The sequence below is a fragment of the Peromyscus eremicus genome, chromosome 1, assembly GCF_949786415.1.
Source record: "Peromyscus eremicus chromosome 1, PerEre_H2_v1, whole genome shotgun sequence".
Classification (NCBI taxonomy): Eukaryota; Metazoa; Chordata; class Mammalia; order Rodentia; family Cricetidae; genus Peromyscus; species Peromyscus eremicus.
In genome coordinates this window covers 6,427,193-6,449,351 of record NC_081416.1, presented here as the reverse complement: position 1 = coordinate 6,449,351, position 22,159 = coordinate 6,427,193, and the positions used below count along the sequence as shown (strand labels likewise).

General features: G+C 45.5%; 1 protein-coding gene across 1 annotated transcript in view; it reads right to left on the bottom strand.

Moving 5' to 3' along the window:
- LOC131895477 (guanylate cyclase 2G-like) overlaps positions 1–22,159 on the bottom strand; it is a 42,405-nt gene extending 20,246 nt beyond the window's left edge. The window contains exons 1-12 of the mRNA XM_059245898.1: positions 21,773–22,159; positions 18,921–19,269; positions 16,886–16,995; positions 14,568–14,753; positions 13,208–13,349; positions 11,880–12,015; positions 9,475–9,587; positions 8,612–8,781; positions 6,979–7,116; positions 4,679–4,762; positions 3,906–4,010; positions 3,327–3,398 (exon numbers count right to left, since the gene is read on the bottom strand). Coding sequence (XP_059101881.1) covers positions 3,327–3,398; positions 3,906–4,010; positions 4,679–4,762; positions 6,979–7,116; positions 8,612–8,781; positions 9,475–9,587; positions 11,880–12,015; positions 13,208–13,349; positions 14,568–14,753; positions 16,886–16,995; positions 18,921–19,269; positions 21,773–22,156 — 1,989 coding nt within the window. The 5' untranslated portion in view covers positions 22,157–22,159. The remainder of the gene's footprint in view (positions 1–3,326; positions 3,399–3,905; positions 4,011–4,678; positions 4,763–6,978; positions 7,117–8,611; positions 8,782–9,474; positions 9,588–11,879; positions 12,016–13,207; positions 13,350–14,567; positions 14,754–16,885; positions 16,996–18,920; positions 19,270–21,772) is intronic.

The following is a 22,159-nucleotide window of genomic DNA, read 5'->3' as shown; positions in this document are numbered from 1 at the left end:
AAGGTCCCCCAGGGCTCTTACGTCTGACTCTCGGGTTTGTGTTCACTGGTGCTTAGCAGGAAGCATGAGAGAAAGCGCAGCCTCTAAAGACAAACTATCCACATTCCCAATCTGATGCTTACCAGTTGGGCTGGTGACTTCACCTGACTAGGCCTCGTTTTATTTCCTATTGAAAATGGTGTAATTACTACTACTAATGGGTAATTGGTAAGATCACCACCTGACCAAAACATAATGCTAATCACATGTGTGTCTTTAATTGCTCAGCAGCCATCTTAAGAAAAGCTAAATGAGTGAGAATAATTTTAACAATACTGTGAATTTAATTTGGTATCTTTTACCAAAATACAACCAACATAAAAACACCTGTGGGATTTTTTGTTCACTAAGACTTCAAATTGCATGTGAATTTCTTTCATAATTGAGACATATCTCAAGTTGGACTACCAGTATTCATTGTTAGCACATGTACCTTGAGGTGCCATATTCAGACAAAGCAGGATTATTCCACAGAATTCTTGAGAGATTTCAATAAGAGTGTAGTTTTTAATACCCATACTAGAGTTATAATGAGAGTACTAATAATTATGTTAGTACTAAAGATTAACATTTATTGCATATCTGTTATGGGGTAGCTGCAGAGCTAAGCACTTTATATACTTCAGCTCTCAAATCAATTTCAGAGATGGCTTTTGATATTGTCTTTATTTCTGAGTATGTGATAGAGTCAAAGTCTAAATCTCTAAGCCAATTTCTATGTCAAACGGTCCCTCATCCTCAGACTTCATCAATGCTTCTTCTAGGTAGAAATGAAGGACCAGCTTTAAGTCTTGTGGACTTTGTTGTGTTTTCCAAAGCCTTTTGCAAGGATCACCCACTGATCCAGTTCCTGCGGGGGCAGGAAATGAGCCTCGTTCCCCTATACCTTCCATGCTCAGACTACAATCAGATCCAGAGTAAAGACTCAACTCTTTAGTTCTGCTCATTCTCTCTCTCCCTGCTCCCCGATATAGAGGAAATGCTGGCAAATACACGCCTGGAGAAGACTTGTGTTTTAAGATTGGTATATGACAGTCAAAAGTCTGTCTGAGATTTTCTCGAGGTAGGAAGCCTCTCTAGTGGCTGGCTGCTCTGCTTCTCTGACCTTTCAGGCAAGCTTTATTTGTCAGAACACAAACAAAATATCATATAACATTGTAAAATAAACCTTTAACAGACACTCATTCAAGGTTTATGGCCATAATAACAGTAGTTTTCCGGGATTGCCCTTGGAGACATAATCGTGGAGAAGACTAAGTTTGTCTACCTTGCTTGGCAACAAGATACCAGCTTTCCACCAGATCTTAAGAGCTAGAGTCTCACTAGATCAACCTGGTTCCTTAGGAACAAAGGGCAGTGAAACCTTTGAGAAAGGGAAGGTTTTGAAGCCAACCAGACCAACACGCAGTCCCCTTACAAGAAAATGCAGAGAGGGATAAATTAGCAAGGTCATTCAGTGAGTCAGTGTCCCAAGCTTCAGGAAGGACAGGGCTTAGCTTTCATGCTGTGGCCCTTCCAATGCCTAGCAGGGTGTCCTCTAAGGAGTTTGTTTATTGATGACTGAATGCTGGCTGGAGGTTGCTCTGACAGTTCCTACCATGGGTAAGTTGAAATACCTTCCTCTTTAGATCTACTTCCAGGTGCTTTTCTTCTTTTATTTTCTTTACATCTTATTTTATTTAATTTTTTTTCATTTTACATCCCAACCACAGTTACCACTCCCTCCCCTTCTCCTGCTCCCCCCTTTCACCCACTCCATCCCCATTCACTCCTCATAGGGGGTAAGGCCTCCCTTGGGTAGTCAACACAGGCTGGCATACCAAGTTGGAGCAGGACCAAGCCCCTCCTCCCTGGATCAAGGCTGAGCAAGGCATCCCACCATAGAGAATGGACTCTAAAAAACCCGCTCTTGGACCCGGGATAAGTCCTGGTCTCTCTGCCAGGGGCCCCACAAACAGATCAAGCCACACAACTGTCACCCACATTCAGAGGGCTTGGTTTAGTCCCATGTAGGCTCCCCAGCTGTCAATCCAAATAGATCTGTGTCTATAGCCATGCACAAAACTCAAGTCCAAATGAATCAAAGACCTCAACATAAATCCGGTTACACTGAACCTGATAGAAGAGAAAGTGGGAAGTAGCCTTGAACACGTGGGCACAGGCTACCTCCTAAATATAACACCAGTAGCACAGACACTGAGTACAACAATTAATAAATGGGACCTCCTGAAATTGAGAAGCTTCTGTAAGGCAAAGGACATGGTCAATAAGATAAAACGGCAGCCTACAGAATGGGAAAAGATCTTCACCAACCCCACATCTGACAGAGGGCTGATCTCCAAAATATATAAAGAACTCAAGAAACTAAACATCAAAATTCCAGGTGCTTTTCTTGGTTCTTTTAAGTGGCAGAAGTGTACACAGCAAACCAAGGACAGCCACATGCTAGTCCTGCTTGAGGAAGCAGCCTCAAGTTGCTGGATCATGTCTACTGGATGTGGCACACTCCATAGCTCATCTTTTCAACTACACACCTGCCTTCCTCATCCCTCATCACCATCTGTACACCTACTATGAGTTATCTGGGCTTTTGGATCTAGCCACTCACTCTCTGCAGACTCCCTACCTCCATGGAAGAAATGGATCTCTCTCTACCCTCCTCTGAATGGTCCTTGCCAGACCCTGGTGGGAACCTATATGGGAGACTGGATTCCTCCCTTTTATAAAACATAGTAGAAATCTCTAGTTCTTCATGCTACATCATGTGGTATGGGAAATGTGTGTGTGCTGTTACAGTTATTATCATTCTCCTCTCAACTACAGCCGTCATAGCCCCTTGTGTCCCAAATAAAAGCTATGCTTTTCACACTCTCTGATATTTACACCTTTAGCCCACATTTGTAGTACTGATCCCCAGGTTCTTGGGAAGGACTCAAGAGCTAGAGAGAAGACAGGCATATCTTCCTCAGCTCAACTTGTGGTCTGGTGATTGAATTCTTTCTGGGACAAGAAGTTCTTGCCAAAGTCTAAATGCCCTGCTCTTTCCTGATTGGGCAAGCCTGGTATTCATTCCATCTTTGGTTTAAAGCACTTTTCTCCCTCCATATTGACATGTGATTAGAAAATGAAAAAATCATGGAACATCTGATTGAAGTGATCAAATTTAAACCTGTAGTCATTCCATTTAAAGAGATTTAAAGAGAGCCAGCAATGATTTAACTCAACATGGAGGAAAACTCAAGAATGCTATGATATATATTCTTTAAGTTAGTTTCTGTTGTACTCACATTGACTATGTCATATGCAAATGAGAGCTTGAATATCCAGTCCATCTCATAATCGGAGTTTCTCAAAACATCCTAGAAAACACAGTTATTCCAATATCACCCAGACTTAAGCTGACACACTGTGATCAATGCTTCTGACATGGAGCAGGACAGAAGATGATATAGCTCATGTCCTTTCAGCTGGAACTAATGTAAGGAGGAACATGTGACATGTAAGTGGAAATCTTCACAGAAGCTGGCATAGTCTTCTCAGTGTGGAGAAAGGATACAGTCTTGAATTCTACCAACACATCTTTTCCCTGACAGAAAACTGATGGCCATGTGCCAGAGGAGGGGTGGGATTCAGGAAAAGGGGTGACATTATATAACGAATCAAGGTCATGCAGTTTCCACCCAGAGCAAAGGAAACCAATAGTTGGCAGAGTCACACTACTTTGATCCCGGGAAGAAGGCTAAGATAATTCAGGACTTTCAATGAGACTAAAAAGGACCATGCATGGATGAATGGGAGGGAGATGGATAAGGTTTCCCACTCACCGTCTAATGAAGCCCGACGTAAGACTTAATATTTTTGCTTACCTTGAGACTTCCTTTTTTGCAATACTGGGTGACAATGCAGATGTTAGGTGGTTCTGTGCAAACGCCAAAGAAGGGGACGATGTTTTCGTGCTTTAATTCACACATCTGGAAATAATGGTGGCAATATCGTTATGTATGGAGAGTGCCTTGCATAGTGATCATACTGTGTGCTTCGTCTGCTTTCAGTTAACTGCCAAGGTGCTAGGAGAGAAGAACTCCTTCCATTTTACAGGCAGAGGAACAGATGCCCGAAAGGAGAAGCAGCTTGTTGAAGGGGATACAACTGACAAATGCACAGCCAGGAAGTAAACCCAGGGAGTCCAGCAAACAAACCAGGGGGTTATCAAAGGCCAATCCAAGCCGTGGCTAGTAATTACACCTCATCCTCCCAGGTGGACCCTGCACTGCTTCCCTGGTCATGGCTGTGAATGCCAGCATGTGACACTGGGTCATTGGCAAAGCATCAAACCCTCCCCTCCCGAGATCCAAGTTCAAAAGGAAGCAGGTGATCATCACAGTCAGGGGATGAAGGGCTGAATCAAGGCCAGGAAAAGTTAGGGGGTAGGTAGAGGTAGGAGGGAGCCAGACCTCAGGTTCCCGTCTAAGGCCAAGAGTCTGAGGTCCAAGCCCCCACAGCAGAGAAGGAGTAATCTCTGAGGATGTACTCTGAAGTAGTACATCAAACTGGAGAAACACCCTTTCACCATTGAACCTCTGGGAGGGAGGCCACTTCTCACAGTGGGAACAGAGGGCTGGGCAGAGAGGAGCCTCACCAGCCAGACTTCCTGCAGCACAGTTGGCTCCTTAAGCCATGCTTCTGCTCCGTCATCAATATGGCAGAGGGCCACGCGATTTCCCTGGAATCAGAGACAAAGTAGAAAGTTCTTTTTTTTTTTTTTTCTCTTTTAGCATTTTAAATGCGTAGGTGTTTTGCCTGCATGTATATCTGTGCACCAAATGTGTGCAGTGTCTGAGGAGAATAGAAGAGAGCATTAGATCCCCTGGGATGGGAGTTCAGGTGGTTGTAAGCTGTCATGTGTGTGCTAGGAATCCAACCCAGGTTCTCTGGAAGAGCGACCAGTGTTCTTAACCACTGGTCATTTCTCTAGCCCCAAATGTTCTTAACTCAGGACGAGCCAGAAACATTGCCACTCAGAAAAGGTGAGAAAGGGAAATGGGAAAACTGAGAAGAAAGCCATGTATGGGAGATAGCATCCAGCTCCTCTCTGACCGGTCAACTCCCTTGGTAACATGGTGGTAGGTCTAGGACTCTAGCTGTTCAGCAGTAAGGTCTCCTTCAACTGTCAACACAGCCCTGCAAGGTAGCTGTGGTTGGCCCCGTTCTGGATAGGATCACTGAGGTTGGGTAGCTTGTCCAGGGTGGCACATGTGTAGTGGTGCAGCCAGACCGGAATATCTGATTCCAAGACTAACTCTCTCTTCTATGTCTCATTATCATTCAAGGAAATAGTGAGTTGACACCCTAAATCTAGAGTCAGGTGCCTAGTTCAAGCCCATGGTGACAGTTCAGTTTAATTTCTCCCAACCTCTCTTTCTTCCCTTACATGTCAGGGGACACCACTACCAAACTTTGATGGTTTGGGGAAGGTTGGGATCAGTGAAAGCAACACTTGGCACATGAAGCTTCTGTGAAATGGCAGATTTTACTTTTGTTACCTACTGGGTCTGCCTTTAGAGTCACTCAATCCCCAAGCATCAAACCATGCAATAATGAGGTAGGAGCTGATTAGAAGGAAGGATATAGTCCACAAACATGAAGGAGGGCAAGGCTCAGTCAGATCAGCTAAGTATCATCCCAGGTCTGCCTCTTCGAGGGTAGAAGCAACTGTGAAGGATTTGGGACGGAGACAGGATTCCTACGGAGGAGGGGACCCCTGTGGGACTGAGGAAAAGGTTCTTGGAATAAGTGATGCCCCTACTGAAACCTGAAGGGTGAGAGGGTTCCAGCTGGGGTGGGGAAGACAGAGTGGACAGAACACTGCCAGAAACTGAAACCACACTTTAGAGCAATGGTCAGTGATGGCTTTGCTTGGCACTTTCTGCCTCCATTTCCCAGGACCTATTTAACTTTCCCCAAAGGGAGCTGAGCTTTTAAAGGGTGACTAAGCATGTGCTCTGGGGCATTCCAGGCTGGCTGAGAAAGGATGGGGGAAGTGATGTCTGTGCTTCAATAGCTGCCAGTTTTACACTGCAGATGTATCAGTACCCAGCACAGAGTCATTAAAGTCCCGGGGTAAAGAAATCCACACTCTGAGACTGTGCTACCTACTAAGTTTGCCACTAACCACAAGGGACTATTCAAATGGTGTGCGTGTGTAGCTGGACACGCATATGTTATCAGCGTCAATGTTGGGTGTTTTCATCTGTCGGTGTCTGCCCTACTTTTGAGACTGGGTCTCCTGCTGAACCTGAAGCTCCTGGGTTCAGCTACACTGGCTGGTTAATAAGCCTGTCTCACCTCTCCAGCGCTGAGGTCACAGGCACATGCCGCTCCCGGTTGCTGTTTGATTTGGGTGCTGGAGATTGAAACTCAGGTCCATGTGCTTACACAGTGAGAGCTTTCCTGGCTGAGTCATCGCCACAGCTCCTTAGTTATTTAAATTTAATTACCTTTAACGCTCAGCTCCCTTGGAGACACTAGTATTCTGTCACCTGTAGCTAGGGGCTATGGTAGCATTGGGATACTGCCATCGCCACAGAAGGCTCTACTGGGGGTTCTAAGTCTGATTGAGTCCCTTGTGTAGGAATCACAGGGGAGCTTGTGGCAAATGCAGAATCTCAGCCTCTGTCCTGCTGACCCAAATCTTCACTTTAGAAACATGTCTTAAGTTCTTTTTAAAGTAAGACGTAATATTGGTGCATACTTTTCTGTGTTTTTTTTAAAATTTACTGTGTTTCAGTTCTCACAGTTAGAGAAACACCAATCTATAGACACAAAACCACCCAGGATTTTGCTTGGAGAATGTCCTTGTATTCATAAAGCCCAGCCTGACCAAATTCAACTGGAGAATGGGACAGAAATCCACATTGACACTCATATGCACAGGAGTACCTGGTAAAGCCCCACGGGGGCATAAAACATCTCTTCACCCCGTTGGCTCTTGGCAAAGGAGCTACAATCTGCAGAAATATTCACAGTAGACGCATTACTAACGTTGTATCTTGACACAGGCGTGCCTCGTTGGGACAGCTGGAAAACAAGACATAGCCTGGTTGCTCTCAGCAGCATGGCCTAGTGCCCACAGGATGCTATATTTTGTAGATAAAGAGGATGAATTATGAGGTTACATAGTCAATACCTGGGAAAGCCAGGCCTTGAACTCTGATCTTTCTGATCCAACATGCATCTACTTGCTGCATGCCTCCCTCCTGGCCTCAGCACTCCCAGGGGTAGCGCAGGCTTGGAGGCCAGACTGCCTGTTGTAGAGGTGGGGATGGAGCTGTTTTCCTGAGTGAGGCTGGGTTACCTCTATGTTTAATGTTTCCAGCACTTCAGAGCATAGGAGCCTACTCCTGTTTAAAGTGAATATTAATGGCACCCTAATATACAAAACCGAGCAAATCAGATTACAGCTCTGTGTGTGGGGAGGGAAGAGGAGACTCCAATCCCTGGGGACATTTGGAAGTAACTGACTAATAGAAGAAGCCCATTTCTTGGTTTCAGGACACTGAAATCTCCCAGACTTGGTACCAATCTTTCCAGCCTTCAGCATGACATGTTCTAATATTCTGATATCCTGACACATTCTGTGTGACTCCTCTCCTTGTCACTGTTGGCAATTCATTCTTCCTAAATAGCACCTCCTCTCAGAAGCCTTCAAGTTACTCTCCATTTTGAGGCTTCCACCTTACCATGGAGACATCCCTCTGCCTTTCTCTGGGGCATCCTGAAGGCCTGAACTGTGCCTGGGCTACCCTGGATAGTAGATTGCTATGATTGTTATGCAAATGAACTGATTGTAGCACTCATTGGCAGTTAAAGGGGTTACTGTTTTGGACAGGACCAGATGCTCCACAGGAACCCCCACAGAAGAGTTGAGCATTAGAGGGCTGCCAGTCATTTCCAAAGAGTCCAAAGCTGAGACTCAGTCACAGATGGAAGCACACATCAACCTCCCCTCCCAAGGCTCAGGGAGCATTGTGGAAGAGGGGGCTGAAAGAATGTAAGGGCTGGATGAGTGGAAGACTGGCCTTGGCGAACTCACAGACACCATGGTTACCAGCACAAGCCCAACACGAGATCAAGCCAGTTAAAAAATCCAACATGGAGCACAGAGGAGCTCTTGGAAGCTTTGGCTGCTGAGGGAGAAAGACAGAGTCACTCTTGGAGTGGAGAAGGTGGCCACCGATAGGCTCCCCATGACCCCACACACATTCGCCTATGGACTTAGTGTTGGGGGGCATGAAGTTGGGAGAGAAATGAAGATGTTTTGGGAGAGAGAAGGAGGGAATGGAGGCATGGATAAACTGTATAGATGTATGATATAAACAAAAATGTTTAATGTTAAAAAAATTTTGAGTTTTTGGGAGGCAGGGTAGTGTTCTCAGAAAAATGTAGCCTAGAAACTTAACTCAGGTCTTAAGACTCTTCTGAGTGCTCACTTCATCAGTGAGTCGTCCCCTTGCTCTCATGAGTTCCTAGGGACCGTCCCTTTGACAGTCCCCAGGAAGGTGTGTGGCCTCACCTTGTCTTGGGGCAGAACAGTGATGCTGTCATAATGGATCTGCCACAAGGTGTTTCCACGATGGCGCTGCACTTTTCCTCTGGGCATCCGTAACACCAGACCTACAATGGCAGCTGCTGCGGCAAGAGCCAGAAGTGTGGCTGTGAGCATCTCAACAGGTGTGGTCATACCTGGAGGTGGAGACAATCGTTGCTCAGGCCCACCTATGAGCAGAGGTAAGCACGTCCCTGCCAAGCAGGTGTCTCCAAGGCTGTCCAGATGTGGTATAAGTTTGTGACATGCTGAAGCCATTCAGACTTGGCTCTGCTGGGATCCTATTACGCTAGCCCCACCCCCAACCCAACCCAACCCAACCCAACCCAGCTACCGTGGCAAGAATTTCATAGACATTTTAAAGATAATTTCATAGATATAGTCACCTCATTTTTTGTTGACAGAAACTTCTATAGTAAGAACATAGCAATGACTTCCAGAACACTTCCATAGTAGTGTTCAACAGAACACTATGCATTCTCATAGTGTTGTTCTCCAGGCACAGCCTATCTAACGCAAAACCAGGCTCCTAACTGGTTATTCAGCCACGTCCTCCTGCCCAGACTACTTCTACCTCCTTGAAGAGAGTTCTAGGACTCAAATCTCAAGAGGTTCTTTATAGTGCTGGCTCTAAACAGGGAAGGTGGGCAGTGGTGCCCCGGGCGATACTGACGGTGTCTGAAAATACTCTCAGTTCCATCTAGCTAGAGGGTTGCTACTTCTCATTGTCCAAAACCACAGGACGGTCTCACACAGAAAGGCTTTCTGGCCCTAACGACAGTGCTGTTGAGAGACCGTCCCTGCTACCTTCTCAGATCTGCCGTGCTCACCTGCTATAGGAGAAGGCTCAGCTTTGCAAAGCTTGTTATGAACTCCACAGATGGGTCTGTCTTCAGGAAGGGAGCCGCGGAGCCAAGAGATGTTAGAGACATTCCTCCAGGGTCTTTAAAGCAGAAAAGACAAAGGTTCGTGTTCAGTGCACTTATTCTACTTGTCTTTACCTCATATACAACAAGAGCAACGGAGCCATACATTAAAAAAACAAACAAAACGGGGGCTAGAGAGATGTCTCAATGGGTGAAGGCCCTTGACTGTGAAGCCTAGTGATGCAGTTGAGTCCCTGGGACTCTCACAATCAAAGGACAGAACCAACTCCCCAAAGTTGTCCTTGTAGCTACACATTCATGCCATGGCATGAACATGTCCCTCATGCATGCATGCATATGAACATGTCCCTCATGCATGCATGCATATGAACATGTCCCTCATGCGTGTATGCCCAGAGAGGAGTAAATGTAAACAAACAACAACAACAACAAGGCAAACAGGCTCTGGTCACTAATTCGTTTTTCTACTTCCCTTAGGCTCTTCAAACTTCACATCTAGCCTCTAGCCACGTAATTCAGGGAAAGCAATGTCTTCTCTTTTTTTCCAGGTGGAATAGCTTCCACCTCTTGTAACTTAAACCATGTCTCTTTTGACTAAAAGGTCATGAGCCAATGCTACCAGTGTCAGCCGTGCTTGGCGTAGCAAGTATTTTGATAGTTCACAGACCGAATGTTGCTCCCTGCATGGAATGCACCCCTTCCTACCAAACTGAGGATTTGGTTTGTTACCGTTACTTTGTTTCTGTGCTGGCCTACTCTGGACCTTAACTTTTCTCAAAGAATAAGGGAGGGGAAATGTCTCACATGGAGTTTGGGCTGGTGGCAGTGGACAGGTAGACATTGAATTAAGCACTAGCATTCCTTTTCATTTCCTCATTGGTTTGTAGCTGAGGAAACAATACAATGGATTTTTGTAGGAGTTTCTGGTACTGGGAGCCCAGAACAGCACAGGGCCCTGATGTCCACGTGAGTCTCAGGGAGGCAGATTTATAGACGAGTGGTTTTACTGAATGTGAGCTTGGGCTTGTAGGTGACCCCATGATTCACTGCTTTGGGGGCTCAGGACTTCTTCTGAACACACTGAGAATGGGATTCAGCTGGGGCGTCAAAGGAAGCAAAACCCCTATGGAGTTATTACAGTTGGGGTACTGTGTTTCTGTGTTCTCCCCTGGGACCTGGAAAAGTCCATACCCACAATCTGGGCAAAACCACCTTAAAGCCCCAAAGTTGATCTTTGTGAGTTCAGAAGCTCTGACATTGTAGTAGGATGTTGTTGTCCACAAAGTCCATGCCCAAGAACTGATTTTGACTGCATGGTGGTGGCGCACACCTTTAATCCCAGCACTCAGGAGGGAGAAGCAGGTGAATCTCTGTGAGTTTGAGGCCAGTCTGGTCTACAGAGCTAGTTCCAGGATAGCCAGGGCTACACAGAGAGACCATGTCCAGAAAAACACAAACAAAAACAAAGAATTGATTGATGTGTGTGTGTGTGTGTGTGTACATATATATAAAAAAAATGCCTCACCCGGGCGGTGGTAGCGCACGCCTTTAATCCCAGCACTCGGGAGGCAGAGCCAGGCGGATCTCTGTGAGTTCGAGGCCAGCCTGAGCTACCAAGTGAGTTCCAGGAAAAGGCGCAAAGCTACACAGAAAAACCCTGTCTCGAAAAACCAAAAAAAAAAAAAAAAAAAAAAAAAGCCTCATGTTTTATGTGCGTTTACAGTATTATATTGGGCTGCATTCATAACTAATAGGTTTTCTGTATCATGACAATAGGTGTCTCGGCTAACACAGTAAGCCAGATTAAGCTGAATTAAAAAGCAAAAGAACAGGTTTATTTGAGCAAAGCAACTCCTGGGTGAGCTCTCCAGCCCCAGAAATGGAGGCAGGAGAATTCACGTGCCTGAACTAAAGCTGAGAGCTTATATAGCCTGTAGGCGAGGGGTAATGATTTGTCCGCCACAAGCTGGGTTTGTGCCCAAGTATGGTCGAAAGCTGAGTGCTTTGGGCAGGGACTTGGGCTGCTGGCAACTGAAGGGAGGAGCTGCTGCAGCCACCAGCAATGGGTATCTGGGCTTTTTGGTGCCTTTTCTTTCTCGGAAATTCTCTGAGAGGGCCCGGTTTGAGAGAGAGGAGTAGAGTTTTCCAGATCAAGCAAGAGTGAGCTGGAGTTTCCAGCCGAACAATAACTATCCTGAAACATATGCAGTCCACAGGCCACTGGTTGGACATACCGTAGTGAACAGACTGTTTAGTGGGATATTCTAGAACTGGATTCCAAAGCTCTGGTCCCCTACCCCAGGTTCTTCTTACAGCATGATCAATCTTACAGAAGTGACCACCAATACCTGATCACTTTCTGAAAACTGTCATAAAGAAGAAAAGGAAGAAAAACAGATCTGTTTCCAGATTTCTGTAGAGCATAGACTGAGTAATCCAGGTGCCTTTTCCCCTGGGAGTCCAAAAGCACAGGGCCGGTGATTCCTGGAAAGAGAGATTATACCAGGTAAGGACAAAGTGACACTCATGACTGAAAACAGCAGCCCGTACCAGCTCTGATTGGCATACCCACTCCCCACCAGACATGGACAGCAGGTTCTGCCATTTGACAGAATCTGAGCTAGGGTCAACATGTACACTGAGGGGCAGAAGGTGACTCAGAAGTAGAGTCACACTGGGAAGGCAAACTATCTATTTAGCTCTAAATCGGGAGGCTCATCCAGTGTTGAGGGAAAAAAAATGAAGCCATCTTGCACGCATTTCATATAAAACCACTTCCTATGGAATCAGAACATATGATGACTGGAAGCTGAATGTCCCTAGGACAGTAGCTGGCTGGGCATGAAAGACAGACAAGAGCCTCTCTGGTCCCTGCCATGCTGGTTACTCCCAGTAAGCATCCCTGAGACACAGGTTCCTTCTCTCTGGGCCCTTCCTTCTGACTCTGGTGGGCGCCGAAGCTTTGGCAGGGTGTTCAGTTCCACCCGGCAGTCTTGCTGTCCTTGCTTAGGACATGCTAAACTCCATTTATCAAGGAGAGACTTCAGCAAAGGGAATGCCTATTCTATGCCCCAAACCAGCAGCCATGCCCTGATGTCAGGTTCCACTGCAGACAGGACACAATATTGTCATTTATGAAGTACCTACTATGTGCCTGGCTCTGTGATCTTGGTGACCACATACATCAGGCCTCAGAAAAGGAGAATCTCAGTCCTATCACAGGGTCCCAATTCTTCCTTCCAGAGCCAAGGGAGGCCGAGTTGAAATGCAACTCAGGGCTATGGGGCCTGGTGCCCCTTTCTTCCTGGAATGTTACAGCCTTGCTATTTAGACATGTTGTACAGGCAAGTCTCCTGAGGAGGGTATTAGTAGAAGCTGTGAGAAAGAGTGCCCAGGAGAAGAGGATAAAATGCTCAGAGGCCCCTTCCCCTGGTTGGGGAAACTCAGAGCAGTCAGGAGGCTTTCAGCCCGTGTACCCTGTGGAAGACTGGAATCTTGTTGAGATGATAAAGATTCTGTAGCAGAGCAAGGTGGGACTTTCAGAAAGCCGATGATGCCTGGCAGCATCTCCAAGCCCACAGGGATGAGGCTAACACAGGAAGCCTACAGCTCATGCCCAGCATCTCCAAGTCCACAGGGATGAGGTTAAGAAGCCTGAGCTCAGAGACCACCTTACCCTGCAGTGTGATCTGGCCAGCCCTTAGGGTGCTAATCAGCTGCCGCCCATCCCAGAAGTCTTTCTCAGCCTTGATCATCTCCTCCACAGTCTGAGCATAGAGTAAGAGGGCATCATGGAGGTAGGCAGAGAAAGGGCTCACCTTCAACGAGAGAAGCAAACATGGTGTTCATACACCCGGCTTCCACCACCTAACCAGAAGAAATCATTCTCTATCACCTGAGCACAGGCCCAGCCTAACTGAGAGGAACAGGGGATACCTCACGCCCATGCCCGGTGGATATCAAGCCTAGCTATCCAAGTCTTTGCCTTTCCTTATGCCCCAGTTGTCCAATTGGATCACATGCTCAGACCAAGACCAGCTTCAGATGCTATCAGCTATTCTTTTGGAGGGGGTGTGTGCCTTAAGTGAAATATTCAGAAGCTAGAATGTCTACCATTTTATGGCTGTAAGTAGAGGCGAGATCTGTATCCTCTCCGGACCTCAGCTCACTTATTTATAATATGGAGATAAAATGACTCATGAAACATTTGTAGCACTAGATGAGGGAGAATAGGTTAAACTATTACAAGCCAGATGTCCACAGTAGGTCTTCAATACCTGCTCATTTAATCAACAAAAGTGTAAGTGCCTATTCAGTGCTAGGTGCCTTTCCCCCACAGCAGCAGGAACAGAGCAGTACCTAGAAATAAGCATCTTCTCACCCTGGTAGGATCCACAGTCTAACCCTCGTTCCTCATCAGGCCCTGTCCTCAGTGTCTCAGCATGACCCCAGAGTAGAAGTAGCTTCCTCTCTTGCCAACATTCTCTCTAAAACACTTCCCATGTTGTTCTTCTTCTATGTAGACTCATATTCCTGCTGGCTGATGCCCCTCTCGTGACTGTCCTGACAGAGCCTATCTGAGCTGTGCTGGCTCCATGTTTGACTGTTCCATCCTGGCTATTAGTCCTGTTGTCCTCCTGACAAAGGCAATCAGATAGCCTGAGGGCGCACTGGTGTTTCTTCTGCTACATCAACATAGTGTATTGTCGAACACTCAGGGCCAGTCTGGAAGGTAGATGCCATTAATGATTCTAGTTTGCGTTTGAGGGAAGCCAGCTATGAGGAAATTAGGTAATTCACTCCAAGACTCCACAGATAGCAAATAGCAAAGGCCAGTAGCTTTCCATCTGATAACTCCGACTCCTCTGTGGTCATGGGTACGGACTTCATAAAAGAACACCAAACCACTGTTTACTTTAGGCTGTGGAAGAAAGACAACTCTGTGTGTGTGGTGAGGGGTTGTAGGGGCTGGGGTTGGAGGCAGCAAAAATAAGAAAGATAAATGCAAAAGCAACTGGGCAAAAACCACACCAGACCTGCTCCTCAGAGGCAATGGAGCTTTGGAAGGGTGGCCTCCTCAGCCTTTGGTAGACTTGCTTCCGGAAGTCATCATCGCCAGGGCCTTCTCCATAGGAGCTGGGGGCGATGAGAAACACTGACTCATAGACTTTGGGGAAGCCTGTCACCGTGCCATTTGTCAGTACTTCTTTCCAAAAACTGTCCTGAAAAATAACAAAGTAAATTTCACCATGTTGTAGGAAATGACCCATGGAGTCCAACTACATTCACGACAGCGCAGAACTTTAATTGTTGTAGGCTAATTCTTGGAAATCCAGTAATTCCAGAAGGTTCTGCAATACTGGGTCAAAGTTTGCTAGTGAGCACACAAGCAGCAGGAAGGAAGCCAAAGGGTAAAGAAGGAAGAACATGGTGGGCACCAAGCAGCTAAGGCACAACAGCAAAGGTTGCCAAGCTGAACACATTTAGGACCGTCTGGTCTCCATTTGCCTTGTGGTTTCAGTGTTGATTACCAGTGCTATCATCTATATTATTATCACTACTCTGACAAATGCATACCACTCACTCACTGCATGTATCCCAAATTCCCTAGTATAAGCAAGGACAGAAACACACATGCTTGTGTATGTGTGTGTATACATACAAAATATACATATTTTACATAACTGATATTACACTACACTGTTGATCTGCAGATTGATTTTTTTGCAACATAAACCTAACTGGTTTTGTGCATTGTTTTAAGACGCAGGATGAACTCAATTATATAGATACTTCATCATATATTTTACATTCTGTTCTTCCTATACTCTAAAGCAGTTGGAATTGACCATCAGAATTTTACGAGGAAGAAAGAAGAGTTGGGAGGGATTCTCTGAAAATCCTAAGGATTGCCCCATCCTCCCCTTTCATCATCTTTTTGCAAGTAGAGATGAGGGGAAAGTAAAGAAAGGGGGTAGTGATAACAAAGAGGAAGGAGGATACCCTGGAAAGCAGAGAGAGAGAGATTTCCAGCTGCCAAGCAACAAAATCAGAGGCAGTTTTGCCATCTAATACTTCCTGACAAAGGAAGAGAAATATGGTCATTATTATCCCTCTCTACATCCACTTTGCCCATTTCAGTTCCTTCTGATTACATAAAAAAAGCTCATTTTAGAAAGCAAAACCTACTGGAAACTACACCGTGGACACACAGCCAAAGAAAGGCAAGTGGTCCTTCTAGATGTCTTTAGTGTAGTATGTGCAGACACTGAGAGCTAGAATACTCTTGTGGTAGCTGTGCAGCATGGGGTAAGCTAGTTTTACTTCTCCGGGCCTCCACTTCTTATTCTGTAAAAGAAGCTAACAAACAAACAAAGACTCAGTCTGAAACAGTAGCAGTGCCACTTGGGAGCATTGAGATCACAGATGAGGCATCCCACTTGCCCTACCTAAGTCTTGGTTTTAAAAGCTGGAAGGATAACCATGTCTGCCTTGCAGCAGCACAGGTCAAATATCTAACAGTAGTGTGGAAAGTGTGTGGTTCTTTAGCTTCGTCCACCATTAATCAAAGAACCAAACCACCTGAGAACTGCCTCACCGGGCCCATGCGATAGCCTCTGCAGGCCTTTGTTAGGTTCAACAGGGGCATGGGGAAATCTATGGAAGAAGAGAAGTGAGAGCCACTTGAAGCCCTTCAGACAGGCTTATGTACCTGGCAGGAATGAGAGTTTGGCTGGTGTGTGCTCACCTGGAGGGCAGAGGCTGGACTCTGGAGCCAGCTAACTTCATTCTAGCCCAAGTCTAGTCCCTCACTAACTGTGGCGAGGAACTCTGGGTAAATGCTTTCAGTTCGGTCTTGATCTACTTTAATGTGTGTGTGTATACATTCATGCTGATGTGATGCATGTGTGTATGTGTGTGTGCAAGTGCATGTGCACCTGTGTGTATGTGCGGAGGCCAGAGGTCAACCTTGAGTGTTGTTTTCGGTGCCATCCTCTTGTATTTTTGAGCAGGGTCTTTCACAGGCCCGAAGCTCACCAACCAGGCTAGGTTGGGTAGTAATAAAGTCCTAGGAAGCAATCTATTCCTCACCTCCCCAGAACAGGGATTACAAATGTGGGCCACCAAGCCTTTTAAAGTGGGTTCTGAGGACCAACGTGACACTCACATCTGTGTGTCCAGCACCACTAACTAAGCTGTACCCCCAGGCCCTCAGCCTGGTGTTAAGATAAACCTTCAAGAGTACTGAGCTGCTAGAGCTGTACTGAGCATCTGGTTCCCATACACATCCTGTTGCCTGGCCCTTCTCATCACTTCTCACTACAGAGCCACTGACCCGTAGGTAGACCCCTACCTCCAGCTGCTGCAAAAGGATGAAAACGAATTCTCCAGTGTTGAGTTCCAGGTTCTCTGCAGCTTGTAGAATGCCTTTTGCATCCTCTGAGCTGCAGATTAGGATTATAACTAAAAGAAGGGACAACAGTCAGACAGTTGCTCATGCTCTCACATGTATGCGTGTGTGCATCACACACGCCCGCACAGACATACATTCTTTTTTATGTCTAAATAAAAACACTCCAAACAAGACACAGCCTTTTTATTTCTTTGAACATACTTCAGGAAATAGGAATGCCTAGGCTATTGTAGGACAGTATATTTAAACTAAGCCTGTGGCACAAGCTGCCAGCCGTTGCCCTTCAGAAGCTAATCTTTGCTACAGTCTTCTGCCACCACAATGTACAAGTCCAGGAAGTTTGAGATTATTTTTCTTCCTTGATTTTATTTGACTGACCCCAAAATCAGTGACTCCTCAACTGTGCATCAATTAGGAGGAAACTAAAGTGGACCTGGAGTCAAGGACATTTGGGGCTTCTGAGTTGGGGTGGGGAGGAATGGCCAAGGTGCCTTGCTTCTTTCTATTCAGTGACACCATCGTTCATTTTGAAGTCACACAATGAACAGTTTATCTTTTAGATGAGCTATTGTCTTCCTCTATAATCTTCAAGTGTGTGACAGGCACTGGGTTCTCCACAGGAAACAGCTGTGGGCAAGACAGACTGGGCTCCACTGTCGGGAGGGCATCAGCTCTTGTCTGTCATCACTCTCACACAGCTACCGTGGAGAATGACTTAAAAGAGGAAAGGGTCGTGTGGGCTCACAGTCTCAGAGAGTTCAGTCCATGGTCTCGGGGCCCTGAGCTGGATCATCATGGTGGTGGGAAGGAGGGGGTGAGGAGGAAACAGACCCAGGCGTAACCTCCAAACACACTCCCAGTGACCTATTTTCTGAAGCCAGGCCCATCTCCTAAAGAAATGGCTCTTAACCTGTAGGTCTTGACCCCTTTGGGGATCAAACAACCCTTTCACAGGGGTCACCTAAGACCACCAGAAAACACAGAGATTTACGTTACAATTCATAACAGTAGCAAAATTACAGTTATGAAGTAGCAACGAAAATAATGTTATGGTTGGGGTCACCACAGCATGAGGGATTGTATTAAAGGATCGTAGCATTAGGAAGGTTGGGAAGCACTGCCCTGAAGATTCCAGAACCTCCTAAAATAGTCACCATGTGGAAACTAAGCATTGGACACATGAGCCTACAGAGGACATTTTTGGAGTCCCAGACAGAGTGGAAAGTGGAGAGCTTAGGGGAAGACTGAACACTCTCACCAGAGAGAGGCAAGGATCTGATCCCAGTTTAGGAGAGAGAATTCAGAGAAGGCATCCCTAAAGAGGGGGACTCGGGGCTGAGCCTGCAAGGCTGAGGGCAAGCTCCAAAGCATGACCATGGGTGTCACTCTGAGGACAAGGATTTGGCAAATCCCAGTGGAGGAGTCGGTGACTGATGAAGGCATTCTCAGCAGCACCACCAGAGTGACTGCTCCCATATGTTGGCCAACTACCCACCTGGACACAGTACTAAGCCCTTCCCACACATAACCCTGTTTAGTCCCCACCTTCCCGGGAAAGAAGTATGATGGATCATCTTTATTTAATAGAGAAGATGTCTACGGCACAGAGAGGTTAGGATTCTCACCCATGGACACACAGCTAGAAAGTGGGGAGATTGGAATAAAAACTAAATGTGTCAGTCTTCAAAGCCCATGTTCTCAGTAACAAATAAAGTCCAAGACCCAGACTACCAGAAATATGCTTCTAGAACTTACTCTGTGCAGCACAACACTATAACAGCCAAAATTTCCTGTCACACAAAAACATATATATATATTATATATATAAAGAAATTACTTTAATGTATCATTAATTTCGTACATTGTTTCTACTTGCTTTTTACACTTACAGAAAAATAAGTATAAAGACAAAGAGCCCAAAGCTGTTTCTAAACAATCTTCAAACACAAGCAAAGGAAGATTCTTGCCTACTTACCCCTGGCAACAGATGACATGCTTCTGAGGTTTTCCTGCAGAGAGTCTGGGCTGCTGTTGCTGTACTTCACGCTGGCGGTGATGGTGAAATGCAACTGGAGTCCATCCTCAGCGGCCCTCCACAGCTCATCCACTCCTTCCCTGGAGGAAGCCCCGGAGGACCCTCCAAGCAGCCCGATGTCTTCCCAGCCCAAGTACCGTAGGCTTTCCCGGAGCACAGCCCCAATTTCCCGCTTGGGTGGCACGAGGGTCACGCAGGTATCACACCAGAAGTGGTCCTCCAGTGCTGCCCTTTGTCCAACAAAGTCGAACATGGGGATGTTCCACTCAGAGGCCAGCAAACCAATAACCTTGAAAGTGAACAAGGGAGTGCCTTCCGTAACAGAGCTTATGCCACACCACATTTCATGTCAATGTCTGCAGAGAACTCAGATGCAGGGAACCTCTGGGTCATTTCTGCACCTTCTCTATTGGAATGTCAATGACAATGTCTTCCATACAATCTGCACTGCAGGGACCTCAGGGGACAGGAATAATAAATGTAAGGATTTATCAAGCCCTTGCTATGTTCAAAGGCCTCCATTAAGAACTTTCATGTTCACGTCAAACTTTTTTTAAAGGATCTCTTAAAAAAAAAAAAAAAAACACTGTAATCAAACTTGATTGACTGCAATGATTTTCAGGTTGGATTTTTATTGTTTGAAAGTTTTGTACATGAATACAATGTGTTTTAATCAACTCCAACCCCATTCCCTCTCCTCCAGTTCCTTCTTGTTCCCCAAAACTATTCCTTCCCAACTTTCCTTTTCTTCTTTCTTGTCTTTTAACCCACTTAGTCCACTCAGTTGTTGCTAGCACGTGCATGGATATGGGGCCATCTACTGGAACGTGGGTAGCCTCACAGGAGTTGCATCCTTGAAGAAAACTGACTCCATCTCTGAGAAAAGCCAACAATTGCCAATAGTTTCTCATCTGGGGTGGGAAATCCTGACCGCCTCCCCATTGCGTGCTTAGACTTTGCTTGGCTCGATCTTACACAAGTCTTCTGAATGCTGTGACAGTTAAAAGTGAGCTCTTGCCTGTGTGCAGCTTCCCTGCTGTGTCCTGACAGCACTGTTTGGTTGTGGTCACCCACTGCCTTTGGCTCCTATATTTTATCCTCCTCCTCTTCCTTGATGATCCTTGAGCTTGACAGGAGGAGTATGATGTAAACATCCCACTTAGGGCTAAGCCCTCATTTAAACTTCTAGGGTTTCTATAGGATTTGCTTGACCATCATTCCCATCTTAAAGATGGAAATGTGGAGATGCAGGGATGTGAGTTACACAGCTAATGCTACCAGAGTGGGATTAGAACTCAAGCCATGTGTCCCCATTTACTTGCTTCCTGGACTCATCCATTATTTGTTTCTATGTATTTTCTTTAAAATCCTACATTTTGCAAAATATTTTGAATACCTTTACCTTAAAGAAGTTTATGGCCCCTTATAGGAGCTGAGATATATAAAAATATCCCTAGAAAGCAATATGCCCTATAAGATTTATAGAAAAATATTTATAGGCATTTAGGAAAGCAGTCAATTATCTCTTTTTTTAACTTTCAAAACATTTAATTTGGGAGAAATTTATGTGGGTTTTCAATCTCACCACAGTAAAGCTTGTAAAACAAAATTTATAAATGAACTTAAATAATAGAATTCAATGCCTGGGGGAAAAATAAAGAGAATTTTATAGTCTGTTTTACAGACTTCCTGCAAAAAAGGAGACAAATTCACATACACAGAGAAACATACTCATACAAATTAATGATAAATTACTTCAAACTGTTAAATTATGGACAGGTAAAATGAAAGAGGAGGGCAGAAGCTGCCTCAGTAACACTTGGAATTGACCTTGAAGGAGGAGTAGGGTTTGTATAGCCAGATAGGTGTAAAATGCAGAGAGATGGATATTTCAAACTCAAAGGTCAGCTGAATCTTACAGCAACAATTCCAGAGAGTTCTGCCGCATTAGGGAGTGAGATCTGCAATGTTCCTCCTTAGTCACTCTCCCCGTCCTCTCTCAGATGGTGTGACACCAGAGGACATTGACTAAGCAACTCCCATTAACCACACATAGCATGTCTCCCTCATTTTCTGTAGCTTAAAGCAAACTGTCATAGTGTATTCTCTCCAGCTGACTGTCAGCATTCCTGAATAATTTATTATGCACACCAAAGGAAGCCTCCTTTAACAATCGATACTGTTATATTTAAAAACAAACATTGTTGTCAGTCTCAGATTCTCCAAACCATGTGGCTGACAACGTAAGAGAGTAATGACTATGAGTCTACATGCAACAGTCAAACAAGCAGGAGGAACAGGGTTCGTGAACTAATCATTTTTCCTTACAAGTCTTTAAAGACTTCTAACTCTTCTAGTTACATGATCTCAAAAAACAGAAACTAAGACCTAGACAGCAATTGTGATGATTTTTGCTCAGAGACTGATTAGATGTATAGCACATACTTGTCTGAAAGATGGCCTTATATAATATACTACCATGTACAATGAATATATACAATTAACCTTTTAATCAAAAATGTAAAAAATCAATAAGAAGAGACGAATGAAATCAGTATCTTCAACTGTACACTCACCCTCTTTCAGTAGAAACTCAGACAACTTTTTTTTTTTTTTTCTGAGACAGGGTTTCTCTGTGTAGCTTTGTGCATTTCCTGGATCTCATTCTGTAGACCAGGCTGTCCTCAAACTCACAGAGATTCACCTGGCTCTGCCTCCCAAGTGCTGGGATTAAAGGCATGCACCACCACCGCCCAGCTCAGACAACATTTTTAGAATACTGCATACTCTACCTCTGCTGCTTCTGGGCATGCTGGTCCAAACAGAGCAGGAATGTGTTCTCTCTGGACCTGGTTGATGAAAACTGCAAGGGACTCCGTGGCACTGCATGCTGAGTTGGTGTAAGTGAACTCCCAGCTCAAGTTCCCGAGGCCCACTGGCTCTGAGTTGAGCTTGTCCACAGCAATCTGGAGGCCTGCCCCGAGTCTTTGCACACTGAATGGATGAGAGATGTTCCAGGGGGCATGGAATCCCACGGTGAGCTTAGCAGCTTCAGGACAAGTCACTAGCACAATGACAAAGAGCACCAGAACCAAACATGAGTGACCAGTATGGTTTTCAGCTCTAACACAGAGCCTAGACTTCAGTGGGACCTCAGAGCCTGTCCTGGAAGCCATGGA